Source organism: Ovis canadensis, chromosome 8, assembly GCF_042477335.2.
Source record: "Ovis canadensis isolate MfBH-ARS-UI-01 breed Bighorn chromosome 8, ARS-UI_OviCan_v2, whole genome shotgun sequence".
In the NCBI taxonomy this organism is placed as follows: domain Eukaryota; kingdom Metazoa; phylum Chordata; class Mammalia; order Artiodactyla; family Bovidae; genus Ovis; species Ovis canadensis.
The window spans coordinates 12,450,343-12,471,065 of record NC_091252.1 but is presented as its reverse complement, the minus strand read 5'-3'; the positions used below and the strand labels follow the sequence as shown (position 1 = coordinate 12,471,065).

Sequence of the window (20,723 nt, the reverse complement as noted above, 5' to 3'; positions counted from 1 at the left end):
GCTACGGATGCTCCGTCAGTCCTGGGTCTCCTCTGGCTGGCTTCTGTTGAGAGCGTTAAATTCACGGAGCTGGATGAAGAGCCACAGTGAGAAAACAACCATGTAGTTGCGCCTTAGCAATCACTTCGCCCACGTTTTATGGAATTCAGCCTCTCAACCGGCTCACAGAAAGCTGGACCCTGTCTGCGGGACCTGATTACATATAGAGGTGGGTCGTGTAAGGTCTCTGCCCAGGATCTTTATTAGCACAGTACCAAGAGCCTGCAGTCTTTCAGAATTTAAGAAATTACACACTACAGAATCACAGCACCGCAGGGGGCAACCTGTAGCCTTATCTAATTTCTAATCTGGGACATAGCAGCTGTCTGGCTATTAATATCCCAATGTGGTAAAAAAGAAAAAAAAAAAAAACCACACAAGTCATGAAAATGTTTAAATCCATGGATGACTGTGATGTTCAGCTAAGTAACCACAAGGAAAATATGACTACGTTTATAATTTATTACATGGAATTTTACCTTTTTATTCAAAAAAGTGGTATTCTCTAGATAAAGGATTGAGGGTGATTTATATTTTCTTATTTGCACTTTTAGGGGGATAACAAAGTGGTACTTCTAATTTTTTTAAAACTGTGGCAAAATATACATAATATAAAATTTACCATCGTAACCATTTTTAAGTGTACCATTCATCAGCATTAAATGCATTCACCTTGTGTATTATCACGACCATCCATCCATCTGCAGAAAGCTTCTCATCTTCCAAACCCGGAACTCTGTTCCCACTGAACAACCGCTGTCCATCCTCCTTCCCCGCTGCCCCTGCCAACCACCAGTCCACTTTCTGTCCTGTGAATTTGACTTTTCTAAGTACCTCATATAAATGGAATCATATAGTATTTGTCCTTTTGTGACTAGCTTATTTCATTTGGTATAGTGTCTTCAAGGTTCATCCATGTTGGAGCATGTGTCAGAATTTCCTTTTTTTAAAAAGGATGACTAACACTGCATTATATGTATATGTGTGTGTTCATCACTCAATCATGTCTGACTCTTTGTGACCCTCTGGACTGTAGCTCACCAGGTTCCTCTGTCCGTGGAATTCTCTAGACAAGAATACTGGAGTGAGTTGCCATGCCCTTCTCCAGGGGATCTTCTTGATTGAACCTGGGTCTCTTGCCTTGCAGGCAGATTCTTTACCATTTGAGCCACCAGGAAAGCCTTTGTATGTATATACCATATTGTTATGACCAACCTAGATGGCATAGTAAAAAGCAGAGACACTACTTTGCCAATAAAGGTCCGTCTAGTCAAAGCTATGGTTTTTCCAGTAGTTATGTATGGATGTGAGAGTGGACTATAAAGAAAGCTGAGGGCCAAAGAATTGATGCTTTTGAATTGTGGTGTTGGCGAAGATTTTTGAGAGTCCCTTGGACAACAAGGAGATCCAGCCAGTCCATCCTAAAGGAAAATTGACTGATGCTGAAGCTGAAACTCCAATACTTTGGCCACCTGATGCGAAAAACTGACTCATTGGAAAAGACCCTGATGCTGGGAAAGATTGAAGGCAGGAGAAGCGGACGACAGAGGATGAGATGGTTGGATGGCATCACCGACTCAATGGACATGAGTTTGAGTAAACTCTGGGAATTGGTGATGGACAGGGAGGCCTGGTGTGCTGCAGTCTGTGGGGTTGCGAAGAGTTGGACAGGACTGAGCCCATATACATACATACACATACAGAGCCATAAAAGCCCCCTTAATTTTGCCATTTGTAATGCCATGGATGGATGTGAAGGGCATTATGCTAGTGAAAGAAGTCAGGCAGAGAAAGACAAAAATATTATATGATATCACTTATATGTGGAATCGAAAAAATACAACAAACTAGTGAATATAGGAACAACAAAAAAGCAGCAGAGTCACATCGATATAGAACAAACTAGTGGTTACCAGTAGGGGAAGGGAAGGGTAATATAAGGGCATGGGATTAAAAGGGGCAAACTATTAGGTGTGAACTACAAGGATATACTGTACAATACTATACAATACTGTATATTGGGAATATAGCCAATATTTTATATAACTGTAAATGGAGTATAACCTTAAAAATTGTGAACCACTATATTTTATACCTGTAACTTACATTGTACCTCAACTATATTTCAGTAAAATTTAAAAAATTAATGTCTGTTTAGGTCCTTTGCCCATTGTAAAGTCAGTTTTTGTTGTTGAGTTATAGCAATTCTTTATATATTCTGGGTATTAATCCTTTATCAAACATATGATATGCGAATAATTTCTCCCATTCTGTGGGTTGCTTTTCTCTCTGTCAATTCTGTTCTTTGATACACAGAAGTTTTAAATTTTGATATAGTTCAATTTATCTATTTTTTTCTTTTATTGCTTGTGCTTTTGGTGTCATATCCAAGAAATCATCGCCAAATCCAATATCATGAAGTTTTTCCCCTATGTTTTCTTCTAGGAGTTTTAGCTCTCCATTCAGGCTTTTGATTTGAGTTAATTTTTGTATAAGGTAAGGGTCCATCTTCATTCTGGGTATCCAGTTTTCCCAGCATCATTTGCTGAAAAGACTATCCTTTTTCCACTGAACGGCCTTGGTATTCTTACTGAAAATTATGTGACGATGTATATGAGGTTTTATTTCTGGGGTCTCTATTCTGTTCTACTGGTCTAAATGTCTGTATTTAGGCCAGTATCATAATGTTTTGATTGCTGTAGTTTTGTAGTAAGTTTAGAAATTAGAAAGTATGAGACCTGAATTTTGTTCTTTTTCGTGACTGGCTCTTTGGCTGTCCCTTTGGATATTTGTTGTCTCTTGAAATTCCATATGTACTTTAGAATGGGTTCTTCTATTACTGCAAAAAAAAAAAAAATCATTGGAATTTTGAGGAATTTTCCTTTAAAATAATCCAAGCTATCATATTAATAAAAGCAAGTTTTAATATGAAAATAGCATCTGCTTGTGATTTTAAAACATACCTTTATTATTTAGCTGTGGCCATACTCGGCCTCTGTTGCTGTGCGTGGGCTTTTCCTGGCTGTGGCGAGCAGGGGCTGCCCTGTGCGGTGTGTAGGCTTCTCATCGCACGGCTTCTCTCACCTCGGGGCTGGGGCTCCAGAGCCTGCTCGGTGGTTACGGCACACAGGCTTCACTGCCCCGAGGCACGTGGGATCTCACTGGACCAGGGTTTGAACCCATGTCTCCTAAATTGGCAAATAGATTCTTAATCTCTGGATTTCCAGGGAAATCCTGCTTGTGATATTTCTTTTTTCTTGATGTATTTATTTTTAATTGAAGGATAATCACAATATTGTGTTGGCTTCTGTCATGCATCAACATGGATCAGCCATAGGTATACATATGTTCCCTCCGTCTTGAGTGATGTTTTAATAAAAGCTTTTTTTTTTTTTTTTTTTTTGGATCGTTCAGCTCAAGTGCTACAAAGAAGTGATCTTTAATGAACAAGTTGTATAGAGACTTTTAGGCTACTGTTAACCATAGAGTTATAGAGAGAAATTTCCAGAGAAAAACTTAAAGACACATTTTTAGTCCTGATGGCCTTTTAACCATGTCTGAATCTTCTCCTTGTATGTTGCTGTGGCACTAATTATGTTACCTTTGCTTTCTAACATTGAGGAGGAAAGAAAAAATGGGGAAAGAAAAAGGAAAAAAATCACTAATTTCTATAGTGATAGCTAATACTATCATAAATTACATAGCTTTTATTCTTCCAATACATTTATAATATTCCATTTTACCTAACTAGAGAGAACAGTATAATTCAATTTGTATGAGATTTAAAGATAGTTTGTTTCCTGTAGTGACATTCTGGTGGAATGTACTGTTTTTCTTTATTCAGTTTACATATTTTCTTTTTGGAATAAACCTCAGAAGAAGAAAGTGACTCCTAAACTGTAGACAAGAATGTCAGATGGAAGAGCAGAAGTTGAAAAATGTAATTGTTTAGATCTTTTAAACAAGGCTAGTTAAGGTTGTTCTGAACTTTTCAGTGTCAGTGTATGCCTCTCTTAATTTTCTTTAACAAATATTTACAGACTTGCTATCATGCAGGTAGGCACTCTCAGTAGACATTGTAGACATAGTCCCTGACCTCAAAGCAGCTCACAGCCTAGGAAGCAAGTAGGCCAAGTAAACTAATCAATTACCTTATTTAAACAGATACAGAATATTGAGTTGAGTTCCCAGAATGGGAAAGTATTTACAGAATGGGTATATATTAGTCTTCCAGGACCATCTTTCCTAGGGTCCCTTAGCTCAATGCAGTGATATTCATATTCTTATTTAGGTAGCAAATTAAATATATGAAAAAGTGATAGTTTTTAAAAACTGTGACATTCTGGTTCTTCCAAAGCAGAGAAATAAATTTATTCTGTCCTCAAAATATATCCCCCACTCAAGGTCAACCACTCTTAGCAGGGAATGGCTGGTTTGAGGTATGCAATGTCAGCAGTTAGGAGCAGGCATCTCAAACTTCCCACCTGGCTGTGTTCCCTCTCAAGTAAGTGGACCCTCATGCTGGGGATCATGGTGGCACCACCTAAGAAGCTGTCCCAAGCTGTTCACCTCAAGCAAATGTTTTCTAAGTCTTCTGTTTTGCCGTAAACATTCAAGTCAATATTAATATTGTATCAATGTTCTGGAAGAGTTTTAAACTACTTACCACTCACCCCAAGTCTTTAACTAATCTGAGAGCTTCAAGAGGAGGTACAGTGTTGAATCTGAAGTTCAGCAGCTCATCTTGATTCCCCATCCTCCCAGAGTTAGACACGTACCCATTTAGAAGTGCGGAAAGGCTTTGTCATATGGGCATAAACACAAAATATTGTTTCTTACTCATTATGGATTTTTCCAAAGATTAAAAAATCCCACAAGTTTAAAACATAGTTAAAGTTGTCACCAGACACTGTCATCAACAATGGAATTTTGCCTTTAAAGAAAGCTAAGTTTTGGAAACACTGTCAGTGAAATTCAGTTCTTGAGTAGAGTAAGTCCATCATGGCTGCCCTGTAAGATATAGGAACATTTTGGAATATCTAGTCTCCTGTCCACTCCCTGTTTGCCCTTGGATAACCAACTCATCCCAGTTTGCCTGGGACTGTCCTGATTTGCCAAAGTCCAGCTTTGTGGGATTTTGTTCTTCTCAGTCCCGGGCAAAACAAGAGAGTTGGTCACCTTCATTTGCACAGAGGTAGCAAATAGTTTCACCAGTTCCCTGCAACCCTCCTGGTTTATGCTGGTGGTCTCAAGTGACCACGATTCCTTGGTGAAGATCAGTAGGACTGAAGACCCAATGAGAACAGGAGAAACCTCTAGGGCAAGCACATCCTTGCTGGGGGGCTTGAGCTAACATAGCAGATAATTTAAGTGCTTTTGGTGTTGAACTGGCCTAAAGTAGTGAGGAACCTGGTCTTTCCAGGTGGGGCTAGTGGTAAAGAAGCTGTCAGCCAATGCAGGAGATATAAAGAGACTTAGGTTTGATCCCCTGGGTTGGGAAGATCCCCTGGAGAAGGGCATGGCAACCCACTCCCATATTCTTGCCTGGATAATCCCGGGGACAGAGGAGCCTGGCAGGCCACAGTCCACAGTGTCGCAAAGAGTTGGGCATGACTTAAGCGACTTAGCACTCATGCACCCAGTGAGGACTCTGGCGGGCTCTAGTCCATAGGGGTCCCAAAGAGTTGAACATGATCAAGCATGCACACACAGTGATGTCTAAGTGCAGCTCTGCTTTAATCACAGTTCCTGGCTTGCACCATTAGACACGCTGATTCAGAATTTGTGCATTTTTAACACAGTGAATGGGCTTTCTACCACACCAATCTGACCATGTCACAATTCTGTGGCTCAGAAATCCCAAGGCTCAGACTTTCCTGGTGGCCCAGTGGATAAGAATGTGCCTGCCAGTGCAGGGGACACGGGTTCAATCCCTGCTCTGGGAAGATTCCACAAGCTGAGGAGCAACAAAGCCCGTGTGCTGTAACCACTGAGCCCACGCTCTAGAGCACGCGAGCCTCAATTACTGAGCCTGCAAGCTGCGACGACTGAAGCCCATGCACCCAGAGTCTGCATTCCGCAACAGAGGAAGCCACCGTAGTGAGAAGCCCGAGCACCACGACTAGAGAGAAGCCCCCATAGTCCAGTTTCTAGACTAGTCTTACTGCAGCTAGAGAAAGCCTGGGCACAGCAACGAAGACCCAGCTCAGCCAAAACAAAACAAACAAGCAAAAGGATACTAGGTTCCTGTGTGACCTGGCACATGTAAAACAAACGAACAAAAACAAAGTCCAAGGTTTCTTGCTGTTCCATGATAAAACGCACACTCACTGTCTGGTTTACAGGCTTTTCATGAGTTGTCCCTTTTATCACCCTAGCCTCCTGTGGCCCCAGCACAGGCATCTAAATCTATTCAGTTTGACCTTTGCCTACAGGCTTCCCTTGGCCAAGAAGTCTTACCTTAGCTCCACCCCTCTTTCTCCAGCTGAAGTACTCATGTGAGATTTCATGTCACTTTCTCCAGGAAGCCTCCTCTCAGCTCAGATTCAAGTCATAAAGATTCTTCTGAAGTTCTTAGTCTCTGATATCTCCTCCATCCTAAGTCTTACCATGTTATAATGTAAATGCCTTTCTACTGTTTTTGTGGTTTCCCTCTAGACTTCAATGCCTCAGAATGCAATTATATCTCCAATACTGAATGTGCACAAATATTTATTGAAGGCATGACTGGATTCAGCCCTCTTTTGAACTATGTCACCTGTGTGGGCTCCACCTCTCCTGTGTCTTATTTTGTTGCCTCCCTCCCTACTTTGACAGCAAAGTCCACAGCGTGTGTGCACGCTAAGCCGCTTCAGTCATGTCCAATTCTTTGCGACCCAATGGACTCACCAGGCTCCTCTGTCCATGGGATTCTCCAGGCAAGAATACTGGAGTGGGTTACCATGCTGTTCTCCAGGGATCTTTCTGACCCAGGGATTGAACTCATTCCTCCTGCAGCTCCTGACTTGCAGGTGGATTCTTTATGGCTAAGCCACTGAGGAAGCCCTAAAGTCCAGAGACCCACCCTTCTCTTTATGAATGAATCACACATTCACCTGCTGGCCTTGGGCTTTGCAGAGCGGCTCTCTGCTGCCCTCAAATGTTTTGGATCAGCTCTTTATGCAGCCAGTTGAGACAACCCCTTGTTCCCTGGAGTGTGGTTTCAATTCAGCAAGGACATCTTTGTTCTTGGACTCTGTATGCCTCTCTTGGCAGGAAGGGTGACCGTGTAGGATGGAAGAAAGGATGGGTCCCTCTGTGCCTGTTTCTGTACCCTAATCTTCTATTCTTTCTCCATCATCATGGCTAAGTCAACTAAATATTTTCATTGTCTCTTCTTCCTCTGATCTCCTTCTCTCTCCTTTCTTAAACCCTCTTCAAAGTATTTCTCCCTCTGGGTTGTTTTACATCTTTAAATACAGTGGTTTATTTAACAGCTTCCCAGAACCCTAAGACTTTAACTGCTTGCTTGTGGTAAAACTTCCATGTGAAAACAGTCCTGTTCAACAACAGGAACTTCCTTACACTTTGAATTCCATTCCTTTCTACAAAAATTAACAAGACTCTCAAAGCAGAGATGTAAAGTGGTTTTACTTAATTGAATCATGATTCAATTACTGAATCATCTTTAAAGTAATAAAAAATATTTATTGTGATCACATCTTCATTATTTCACTGATGAAACAGATACCACGGTTTAATCAGTGAATTATGAATGACTGATTTACCATATTAAACCATTTTAAATAGCAGTGATTTATAGGCAACATGTATATTCCTTCCATGATTATTATTATATCAATTAAAACGCTTTTAGTTCCTGCTGAATAATATGATTCTAAATATATAATGCACAGTGTTACATAACCATAACCTCTTTTCCTTTGGTAATCGGTGTCTATGGTAATTGAACTCAGAATGAACTGTGTGGTATATGTAGTGTATCACAATCAATACAGTTCAAGCATAAGCACATTTTTTAGGGAGAGAAGAAATGGGTGTTTTCTTCTAAGAGAATTCAAAAGATTTGGTTAAAAAGAAACATACCGATAATATTTACATATTTTTGAACCAGACAGCTTAAACTTTTAAACTAAAATAGCTACCTATTTACAGTTGTAAAGCTCTTTGTTTACACTGTCTGATAACAATGGACGTACCTTGGACTCCTTCAGGACAAGATCACCATACACAGATGTGGAGCTGGGCCTTGTACAGGGGTGCCTGGCAAGGGACCTGGTAGGAGTACACTTTGCACGCTAGGCAGGCTGCACCCTGACTCAGAGCTGTGACTCCTGGAAGAAGCAGGCACCTCTTTCTAATTTGCAACAAACTCTGTATAGCTAGCCTGACGCTGTGTCTGTGCTTTGTCCTTTTGCCCTGCACGGAAACACATTGCCTTTCCATTAAACTATTTTCTGACTTACACTTTCTCACTAATCCCAAACCACTGTTTTCTTCAAAATTAATATTTTCCATTTTTGTCTTTAAAGAGCACATGTATATGTGGCAGAAACAATATGGGGAAAATCTGCAAATTCCAGTCCACTGACGTTTCTGTAATAAATTCATCTTTGGCCATTTGGAATTAGATGAATTCAGAGACTACAAAAAAGCCATAAAAGCAAGAAATCTCATGAAAGACAAACTTTATACTAGGGGTCCTCACTCATAGATAAGAGTTAGCTCCTTTCTTTACAATGCTGTGATAATGAGCCAGGTTTATGATTTAAAACCCACCATTAGCATAACACAGGCTAAAAAAAATCTCCGCCACTGTCACAGACTGAAATTCTGTTGCTTCCAGTTTGTTCTTTGGTACAAGCTGGGATAGCTTCCGAGCTTTCTGGACGGTGAGCAGGGGTTGTACCACAGTCCAGCGTCTATTCTGTCCAGTCTTCTGGCCTCACACCACACAGGTGTTGAATTCTTAGTCGCTCAGCCTAATCTTTGTCTGATTCTTTGCGACCCCAGGGATTGTAGCCCACCAGGCTCCTCCGTGGGAGAAGGCAATGGCACCCCACTCCAGAACTCTTGCCTGGAAAATCCCATGGGTGGAGGAGCCTGGTGGGCTGCAGTCCATGGGGTCGCTAGGAGTCGGACACGACTGAGCGACTTCACTTTCACTTTTCACTTTCATGCATTGGAGAAGGAAATGGCAACCCACTCCAGTGTTCTTGTCTGGAGAATCCCAGGGACGGCAGAGCCTGGTGGGCTGCCGTCTATGGGGTAGCACAGAGTCAGACACGACTGAAGCGACTTAGCAGCAGCAAGGATGAAGTCAGGTATACGACCAAATGGGAGTACATTTAGTAAATGTCAGTTCCATCATAGCTACAAAGTTCATTAGTCCTCATCAGTAGGAAATATATTCAGATATTTTTGTATTATGTGATGCGGACCATAGTCAACAGGACTGAAAGCCTATAATCATGTGGTTTTCTCAAGAGCGTCAACAAGACTCTAAAATTTTGCTAAAAAAACAAAAGAACAACTCCGATTCCACCAACCTGACTCCTCTGACTGGCAGTCTGGATATCACAGGAGTTAAATTACATATACATGTTTATGTATGGCTGAGTCTCTTTGCTATTCACCTGAAACTACAACATTGTTAATCGACTATGTGAGTGAAGTGAAGTCGCTCAGTTGTGTCCGATTCTTTGCGACCCCATGGAATGTAGCCTACCAGGCTCCTCCCTCCATGGGGTTCTCCAGGCAAGAGTACTGGAGTGGGTTGCTATTTCCTTCTCCAGGGGATCTTCCCCGATACCCCAATACAAAATGCTTTTGGTATTATAAAAAAAATTTTTTTTTCACCTTCAAGTGGGAATACATTAAATTGAGAAGCCCCACCCAGCATCATGTGAGCTGCCAACCATGTGTTACTGTGCAAGATGAATCACTTGATGGGAAACAGGAAACTGCTAATAAAGGTTGTTTTTGTTAATTACACATGGAGTAAGAACCAGAAGGGGAGAGAACAGGGTTTTATTTTAAGCCAGATTTGAGTACTACATTGAGGGCATAAATAGAAAACTTTACATCGTCGTTGACCTCATGAGCACTGAAATGGGCTAAGTACCCCCAGGAGCAGCCCTGCCCCTTCTCAGAATCATTGCTACTTACAGCAATTTTTATGTAGTTAATATTAGCACAAACCCTTTTCTCTGCTTGCCTGCTTCCTAGCAACCTGAAGCAGAGTATCTGCTTGCCAATCTGCTTTCGGTAAAAAAAAAAAAAAAGAACAAAAAGCACCCAGTGGATTTGCCAATAACCGTGACGAGACATGGGATGTATTCAATAAACTCCGTGTTGATTTTGTGAGCCCGGCAAAGGATACATGTTGTCAACCGTCTGACCTTGCTGTGCTTTCCATCACAGGCCAGGGAAGATGTGATCCACATGCTGAAGACGGAGAAAACTAAGCCGGAGGTTCTGGAGGCTCATTACGGGTCTGCGGAGCCAGAGAAAGTGCTCCGGGTCCTGCACCGAGACGCCATCCTGGCCCAAGAGAAGTCCATAGGAGAAGATGTGTATGAGAAACCCATCTCAGAGGTAAAAACTTACCCCGACAAGTCCCCGAGCAGGGACCCTCAAAGGGAGGTCTCCGCATCCTTCCATTTGACACACTTCAACATTTCCTTTCAAAGGCAAACATTTCTTTTAAAAATGCCCTATTCCCTGGTGGCTAAGATGGTAAAGAATCTGCCTGCAATGCAGGATACCTGGGTTTGATCCCTGGGTCAGGAAGATCCCCTGCAGAAGGGAATGGCAACCCACTCCAGTATTCTTGCCTGGAGAATCCCATGGACAGAGGAGTCTGGTGGGTTATAGTCCATGGGGTCACAAAGAGTCAGACAGACTGAGTGACTAACACTTTCACTTCCAATCTAGAATTAAAGTATAATTTAATAATCCATGAATTGTTGTGGATACAGTTCACTGATAAGAATTGTAGAAGTATTTTCTTAAATATACTTAAAGCCCAAAATATATTTCTCGTGTGGTTATGACAGTTACCTGCTCTTCAGTTTTTTATTCTTTTATTTCTCTAACAGGTGATATGTGTAAAAATTTGAAGTGCTTATGGGTTTTAGCATTGCATTTTCAGATTATTATCAAACTGGTAGCCTAAAACTTAATTGATTTTATTATTGATATTTATGGTTATAAAGCCACTTGGTTTTTATATCTTATAAAAGACTTGGTCATAATTTAAATGGTCTCATGTGAGTGGCTAAAACATAAAAGTTGAGGCAAAATCCCAATGGAAGGTTTAGAGCAGGGAATCTAATAGGACAGTATTTAATCATTTTTATACAGGATTGTATTAGGAACTATTGCTGTTAATTACTCATAATAGTACATGTTAAAAATACTCTCACATCAACGTTGGATTTGGATGCAGAATCAAGGAACAAGTTGATGGATCTAGCCAAACTGGCCTTTGGAATTCATGTAAAAAAATCATAGATGTGAAATTACCATTACAAATGAATAATGAACACAGAAATTAACATATGAAGCAAGCTGTTGTAATTTAACTTAAGACAAGCCTTTGCAGCAACTCAGTTTGAAAGATCTCAGAAAGATCTGCTTTAGAAAGTAGTCACAACAGATTGATGGCTCCGCAATTTTACAATTTCTGCAACAAGAATGAACTGGAGCTCCGTTCTCTCTTTTCTGTAAACAATAAGAGATAATTATATGATAGGATGGGCTTCCCAGGTGGGGCTAGATGTAAAGAACCCACCTGCCAATGCAGGAGACATAAGAGATGTGTGTTCGATCCCTGGGTCGGGAAGATCCCCTGGAGGAGGGCATGGCAACCCACTCCATATTCTTGCCTGGAGAATCCCATGGACAGAGGAGCCTGGCAGGCTATATAGTTCATAAGGTCACAGAGTCAGACACGCCTGAAGCGACTTAGCACGTGTGCATATTATGATAGGATAGAGTCTACTGGCTGGATCCAATTTCACATCTGAGATTATCCACAGTGATTAGCTGCCTGTGGCTTGGGCAGGTCACTTCAGCTCTTTTAGCTTTGGGGTTCTCTGTCACGTGTACATCTCATAGACTTGCGAGGACTAAATGAAGCAATGACTGGAAAACTTTTAACATAGTTTCTGGAACATACCAGCTACTCAACAAATATCAGTATTTGCTGGGAGCTGAGGGTGATAATTGCTCACAGTCTTTATCAGTTCCCAACTTGGAGGGATGTGAGGAATAAAAGACATAGGGGAAAGGATCAATTTTATAATGGCATTATAACCACCTGGATTGAAGAACTTGGCTTGGTTAAAGAGCATCATTTGGGCATCTTAATTCTTTTCTCCCAAGTTAGAGCTCAGAATGACCCCTAAGGGGAGAGATAGGTCTTCAGAGCACGCACACCCAGAATCACTGCCTTCCGCCCACATAATGATTCTTCTTGGTTCCTTCCCCCCTCAACAGTCTGAAGCATTGTTCTTCCCTGGGGAGGAATGAATGACGAGGAAGAGGGAAAAACAGAAGCTACTTTTCCCAACACTGGCAAAAATGAGAGAAAGAGGATGCTGCAAGGAGAAAAGATTCCCTTCTACCATTTATAGATTTTTGGTTTATTAACCCTTTGGGCTTTATAATCAAGTTCCTGCTACTCAGGAGCAAGGGAGTTGCTTCCAAGTTCATGATGCAAGAATCTCATATGTCACTGTTCCATCACCTCCTGGGACTATGAGCAGATAGCCTAGCTCTTGTTCCTAGAAGTCATGCTATATTTGCGTGCATCTGTGATAATTCAGTCCTGTCAGACTCTTCGTGATCCTATGGACTGTAACCCATCATGTTCCTCTGTCCATGGGATTCTCCAGGCAAGAATATTGGAGAGGGCTGCCATGCCCTCCTCAAAGGGACCTTCCCGATCCAGGGATCGAACCCGTGTCTCTTATGTCTCCTGCATTAGCAGGTGGGTTCTTTACGGCGAGGGCCACCTGGGAAGCCCAGAAGTCATGCTGTACCTCAAGCCAAAACCCACTGCTCATTCTACTTTCCATACCAAATTAGGCCCAACTAGGTCATCCAACAGAACCCACAAAGGCTGAGCAGTGAACCCACTATGGTAGATCCCCTCCTTGCCAGGTATCTGGGGAGAAATTAAACAGAGAATAGTAAATCCCCCAGAACTCCCTTGTACATTACATTATAAAATATCAAAATTCTTAATTCTTAAGCAAAATTTCAAAGAAATTAAGCTTTCGGTTTCTTTCCTTCCCAAATTCTTATTCTGCTTAGCCTTAGCCAGAGAGATTTTAATCTGAGGCATTTTCAAAGATCTTTCAAAGATGAAGTCCTCTATTCTGTTTATTCAAAGAGGCTAAAGATTATTAGGACACATGCAGTTACCATAGTATCAATCTCACATTCATAAATTATTAAAAATGCAAGAAAAGCCGCAGCTCCAAGGTCAATTTATCTCAAGAGGAAAGATATTCCTTGACCTTAGGACTCAGCATAACGCGGACTCATGTTAGTTTCACCAAGACTGAAGCAGAGATTTCAGGGATGTCTGCGGAAGGGAGTGTGGATAGAGGAAATCTTTAGCTCCGACAGGATGCCAGTCAGCATGGGGGCAGCTGTCCCCGTCAGATGGAGTCTGCCACCACCAAGAGCTTAATAACTGTGGGGCATGGCGAACCTTGGGTGGGGCGGAGGAATCTGATTGCGTGTACTATCCTTGCCCTCAGTGACACTTGAAACACATCTCTCTTTTTTCAAAGTTTAGGGATGTTTGAGTGGTGACATCCTACATGCCTAGGTCTTCCCACCTGCATGTTTAAAATCTCTAAAATCATTTGCTTTTTTCATTCACAATGCCCAGAACTAGGCAACCCATCTCATACCAGTGGTTTTTCTTACTGCCCCCTTATTTCAGGCGGTAGCACCCCTTCTCCCAGGTGACTTTCTGAAACCTGCCTGTCTTGGTGCCGAGTGGGAACCATACCTTACCCAGGTGACCATTCCTCAGAACTTCCCTTCTCTCGTGTTTGAACTTTCTAATTCTTAAGTAACGTGTCCTACTCAAGGCAACAAAAGAATTCCCTTTTGTCACAACTTTTCTCCAGTAGGAAGGCTCAGCTGAGTTTTACTGTTATTGTCGTCTTCAACATCTTGAGTAGTTTTTCAAATGGTCCCCCTCTTCCTCCATCACTGTTTTAGGGACTGTACAGTTTTTTCCTTTTTCTTTTTTTTTGCCTCTACTTAGCCTATGGTTTCAGGCTTCCCAGGTGGTGCTAGTGGTAAAGAATCCATCTGCCAAGGCAGGAGATTCAAGAGACGTGGGTCCATTCCCTGGGTCAGGAAGATCCCCTGGCATAGAAGATGGCAATGCAGTTCAGCATTCTTGTCTGGAAAATTCCATGGACAGAGGAGACTGACAGGCTACAGTCAAAGGAGTTGCAAAAGAGTCAGACACGACTGAGCAACTGAGTGCGCGCGTGCGCGCACACACACACACACACATACACACACACACACACACACACCCTATGCTTTCAGACCCAGACATTTGTTTTCTGTATATTACCTTCCACATTGTGCATCGTGTGGTCACCCTCCATGAGAGAAGCAAAACCAAGGAGTAATGAGTCTGCCAAGAGGAACCCTTGTTTAACACAGATCTTATCTACGTTTACTTTCTTGAGTTGGATGATCCCCGCTAAGGAGTTTTTCTGCAACACACCCGTGCTTGGACACACCTGCTGCTGTCCTGCCCCACTCCCCTTTCACTTCTCTCATCTTTCCCTCAAAATCTACATCTTTAAGTTTCTTGTGCGTGTTCACTCAGAGCGCATCTGTGATAGCTGACACCCTGGGACTCTCCCCAGATTGTTTCAAATATCCTACCCTGATCTTTTCAAGTTTTAATTCTTAAGTCTGTCTACATGTTATGCAACCAGTTGGAATAGCTGTTGCAGTCTGCAAGAGAGGGGCCCAGTGTGATCTCATGAAGAACCTCCGCAGTTTTACAGCATGCTCCTCAGATGTCTCCTGGATCCTGACTCCCTCTGTTCTTGGTGAAGGCGGGTGTCATGTTGCTCTGCTCTCTAGGCGCTCCAGCCTCTTCTCCTTCTGTCACCCACTGTGATTCAACAAAGACTAAAATATCTCCTTTTCTATAGCCTTATCTTTCAGAGCATTTAGATCCATTTTCCTTCTGTGTAAATACACTTTGGTCTTTTAGGACCTCCCATTTCCTTTCAAGTAGATTTCTTGCTTCCTAAATTCCTTAATAGTCTTCCCCTTAGCCCTATGTTGATAACAGACTAAAAATCAGTTCCTAAATCGTGATTCTTTCATCTGAAACACACTGAAATTTCTCCCCATCTCAAGTCTCTGAACTTCTTCTCCACCAACTTGATTCAGGTACACTCTTTTCTCAGTAAATCTTGACTTTTGGTGCTATGATGATCTCATTCAATTTTCCTTCCACCTCCATCCAAGTGGAAGCTACATTTCCAAAGGAATCGGTGCCCGTTTCACTTTCACTATTCAGTAATAAGAACTCTCATTCCTCTGTGGTTGAGCCACCGTTTGGAGCCTGAAAACCAAAAGCCATGGGACACAGTGTACATAATTAATGAATCTACAGAGCTCACAGTTATGGGAGGCGGTAGGACAAGCCACACAGGACAAGCCACACACCCCCAAGGGTATGGGGGCCCCTCTTCAGAGTCTCAGGACAAGCCACACAGATACAGGAGGTTAGTCCACCTCAGCTCTCTCCTAGGAGCTCCGTGCCGTTCCAAACAAAGTAACGAGTCACAGGGTCTGGCACGGCTGCTCTATCGCTAGGCATGTCAGTTCTTACATCCAGAATTTAAAACTGAAAGCTAAATCCTCACATGCCAATGCTTTGTTGCCAAAGAGGAATGTACTAGCTTTGCAGTTTAAAATCTGGGTGTGCAGTTCTGGGTGGAAAATGCAGTGTACACATCAGCGTCTCAGCATCCTTCCATAGGCATTCAGGGACAAAAAGACCGTCTTCCTGATTATGCAGTCAGTACTGAGGTCAAGCAATGCTGATGCAGGTGAGGTGAACATGGCCCCTGACACCAGCCACTTAGGGGCCTAGCCCCAGCACGGTAGCTGCTGAGAACAGAACAGCCAAAGGCCCACAGGGACAGAACATATTTAAGCTAGGGCTGAGCGGTCCCGCCTAGGCTGCCCCAGAGCAATTAATATCAGCATACGCTGTGTTTTCTCTAGATGCCCCGACACTGTGTCTCTCTCTGGATATTTCCGTCAACCATCCAATTAACAACGCCCCCATCTTCTCCTCTTTTGAAAGGATGGAGGAATAACTGCAGGAGTCTGACATGTGACTTGAAAGATTAGCTTTAGTATTGACATAAATAGACAGATCACCACCACCAGGTTCCTGTTAGCTTCTCTCCTAAACTTTGGAGGGAGCCGTGAGGGAGAGTTTGAATCCTCAGAGCACAGAGTAGCATTTTATGTAGACAGGGTCAAAACTGAGAAATGAAAAGGCTGGACTTCTAATGCCCAGCTCCCTGTCCCAAATACAACCTTCAAAGATGCCACCCTTCCTTCATTACGGAGGAGTGGGTCAGGGCATCAAGAAACAGGCAGAAGCTGTTCTTCCAAATAATCTCAAAAGGAGGGAAGGCCTTACTTTACAACAGAGTTGTTGTTCAGTTGTTCAGCCACTTGGTCTCAGCAGGTCACTCTTTGTGACCCCATGGACTTGCAGCACAGCAGGCTTCCCTGTATTTCACTAACTCCTGGAGTTTGCTCAAACTCATGTCTATCGAGTCGATGATGCCATCCAACCATCTCATCCTCTGTTGCCACTTTATCCTCCTTGCCCTCAATCTTTCCCAGCATCAGAGTCTTTTCCAATAAGTTGGCTCTTCTCATCAGGTGTCCAAAGTATTGGAGTTTCAGCTTCATGAAGTCAGAAGGATCAAAAAGGGGAAAGAGTTGCTCCTTCTACATTTCTGATGATGTTCCAGCAATGCTTGACAAATTCTATAGCATGTGGTAAAAATCACACTTGTGGAGAGATGCAGAGTGCTTGTGGAGAATATTTTGTAATAGGAGCTGCCTCAGTGAGAAAGTCTCTTGTACAGACTGTCCCATTATCAGAATGCATAAAAGTACAATTAGCCTCCCGGATGATCTCAGGCCTGACAGGCCACCAGGTAGCCTGGGTTTCACCAGTCTGTTGGTCACGTGCTCTTAGGCAAGGGGGGTGGAGGTCTAATCAGAAGGCACTGAGGATTGTGGGGGTGATATCTCTTTTACTTTGGGCCCTATAAATGATTCATTCACAATGAAGGGATATATACAATTGTGGAGGAAACCTCAGATCCTCCTTATGACTGAAGGGCAAACATGGAACATCCAAGGAATAGCTCTGGAGCTGACCCCCACGGAGCTACTCCACCGAGTCTTACAGAGTCGGCTGTGGGATTAAGAACGGGTCCTAGGACTTCCCTGGTGATCCAGCAGTTAAGAATCCATCTGCCAATGTAGGGGTCACAGGTTCGATCCCTGGTCCGGGGGGATACCACATGTGGCAGGGCACCTAAGCCAGTGTGCCACAAGTACTGGGCCCATGCTCTAGAGCCCATGCTCGCCAACAAGAGAGGCCACTAAAATGAGAAGCTCAAGCACCACAACTAGAGAGTAGCCCCTGCTTTCCACAATTAGGGAAAGGCTGCCCTCAGCAACAAAGATCCAGTGCAGCTAAAAAAAGAGAATGGATCCTAAATATGTCTGATTCACCCAGAGCAGTGATTCTCAACAGCGGGGTTGGGGTGGCGGGGGGGGGGGCATGGGGACTTTCCCTTCAGGTGACATCTGACAATGTTTGTGGATAGCTTTGTCACAACTGCAGGTTTTAGTACCAGCATCTAGAGGTCACAGGCCAGGGATGACGCTGAGCATCCTCCAATGCACAGGAAATAAGAATTAATTGCCCAGAAACGTCACTAGTGCTGAGGGTTGTGAACTCCTGCACCAGGGTTTGGAGAGGAGAGTAGGATGGGGAACTATCAGTACTGTAAGATTGGGTCCTATTCAACAAACATTTACTGAACATTTACGTTGTCCCAAGCTCTGTGTTAAGCACCAGGAACTAAAAAGATGATCAAGCCATGGTCCCTTAGAGATCTTATAGCCTGGCCAGAGATACAGGCACAAAAAGCTCTGTAATAATATTTTTTAAGATCTCTTAGTTTGAGATATGTGCTCTCCACAAATTCTGAGACTCTCCCTATATTTAGTATCTCTTCAAAGGAGAGGATTGTGGGTCCTTCACATACTTTTCCTAGAAATTCACTTAACTACAGGCCTTTAAAAAAAAAAAATGGTTGCAATGATGATAATTTCATTCTACCAGGGGAGGAATTTGGTACATGTGCCTGCCGAGCTCTTTATTTTTGTGAGATTAGGTGGGATGCTCTTCTCTTTATTTCTGAGTACAGGGCTTTGTGCTGTCTCATCAAAACGGTGAGTCTGTTTAGGAACCACACACAGGTTCATAGAAAAAAGATAAAAGGCCAGAAGTTACTACAGCTTTACCACCGCTAGTTCATAGTCAGCTGACCCAGAGAATATGATGGAATAGGGGGGAACGCAGAGAATAGCAGACCCCATGCCCTCCCCTTCAGGTAATAAATCACTGTGCTTAGTTGCTCAGTCATGTCCCACTCTTTGCGAACCCATGGACTGCAGCCCACCAGACTCTTCTGTCCATGGGATTCTCCAGGCAAGAATAATGGAGCGGGTTGTCATGCCCTCCTCCAGGGGATCTTCCCGACCCAGGGATCGACCCAGGGCTCCCGCACTGCAGGCGGATTCTTCACCATCTGAGCCACCAGGGAGGCCCTGATAAATCAAGAGACAAATGATTATTTATTCAGAGTCGTATGTAAATGAAATAAAATATTAAGCCCTTCCCCATGTTGGCTTACTCAGCTGGACAGACTCGAGGAAAAGCAGAAGGAAACCTACCGGCGCATGCTCGAGCAGCTGCTTCTGGCTGAGAAGTGTCACAGGCGCACGGTGTACGAGTTGGAGAACGAGAAGCACAAGCACACGGACTACATGAACAAGAGCGACGACTTCACCAACCTGCTGGAGCAGGAGCGGGAGAGGTAACTGCGCATGCGCGTCGGGCGGCCGTGCTCTCTTCCTGCCCCCTTCCCTCCAGGGCTCAGGTTTCCATCCAGTGACTCCGGAGACGTTTGCGTGGGGCCTAATTCCTAACTTCTGAATGGTTTGCAGAGAGTGAGACAGACTTCGCCTGGAACTATTAATGTGACCATGTTGAGGGTTCATCCAAGTATGACAACACACTGATGTGAAAAGCCAGAAAGCCATGTTCAGGGAGCTTCCATTTTAACTTGATCAACGAAGCACCTCCGTTTGAAAAGCCTCTTTACTAATTGCCGTTTGTTAGGAATAATCTATTTTTCCTCTTTGGGATTAAAATCCACTTCTTTGGAGAAACAAATTACTTTAAACAAATTTAAAAATTTAACCATTTATTAATAAAATGAATCCTATCCATTCTTAACACGGTTATGGAAAATCTTACTATTTGGTTGTTATAAATTACTTAACTGGAATTACCTGTTTAACTTTCTCAGGGTTGCGTATCTCTTAAAACTCGGTGAAAAATTCAGTGTATGTGTGTTAGTTGCTTAGTCGTGTCCGACTCTGCAACCCCACAGACATCAAATATGTAGGTAGTTTTCCTAGAGCAGGGATTGCCACACTTGAAGCAGAAACTTCAAATAGAAAGGCTTTGATACTATCCAGCTTTTTCAGCATCTTCTTTTTAGCTTATTCTTTTCCTTTTCCTTCCTTCAGCTGAATGGTAACATCTGTGAATTCCACAATCTTTGAACCAATAACATTGAATCGTGATGCTTTGAGTTACCAACCGTGTCCGCGTCTGTGTTTAGGGCTTGCAAGTAAGAGCCATGTGGAAAGAGCTTCACCGGTCCCAGCTTTGCTGTGTCTGTTTAGTTACAAAAAGGAGATCTGATCTTCCCATATTAGTTTATTTGTAGAAAAAGTTATTCTGATAACAGAGTAATTAAAAGCCTGAAACAGAATAGGTTTGTGTTAAAATTTTTGGAAGTTACTGGTTATGTTTACTCATTATTGGACTTGGCACATCCCTTGAGGGAGGAGAAATGGATGAGGGAGCAATGGCTGAAGTAGTACGTGTAATACCCTCTTCTTACGGTGTAGCTGGTAAAAAGTCAGCTTTCCAGTGCAGGAGACACAGGGGATGCAGATTCCATCCCCAGTGGAGGAATAAACTGCCACCCGCTCCATTCTCGCCTGGAAAATCCCATGGACAGAGGAACCTGGCGCACGCATGCGTGCGCCTGCGCATACACACACACACACCCCGTTTCTTTAAGCCTGTCTGCTGTTCCTAGAGGCTCAAGTTTAGCAACTTCTTGTTTGGATAAATAGATGGTCTAATTTGATATTTTGGGGAAACCAACCAGAATAAACTCTACCTCCTCAACTTCTATGAACTTTCCAACCTCAAGTATAAGTAGTGAAAACAAGATTTTAATGTTGTTTTAAAATCACGTATATCTAGGTATCTT

At 42.9% G+C, this 20,723-nt stretch overlaps 1 protein-coding gene across 5 annotated transcripts in view; it reads left to right on the top strand.

Annotated features, from left to right (window-relative positions):
• FILIP1 (filamin A interacting protein 1) overlaps positions 1–20,723 on the top strand; it is a 249,339-nt gene that overhangs the window by 170,627 nt on the left and 57,989 nt on the right. For all 5 annotated transcript variants that reach the window (XM_069598025.1, XM_069598022.1, XM_069598024.1 and 2 more), the window contains exons 3-4: positions 10,462–10,635; positions 19,069–19,247. In XM_069598025.1, the coding sequence (XP_069454126.1) occupies positions 10,462–10,635; positions 19,069–19,247 (353 nt within the window). The remainder of the gene's footprint in view (positions 1–10,461; positions 10,636–19,068; positions 19,248–20,723) is intronic.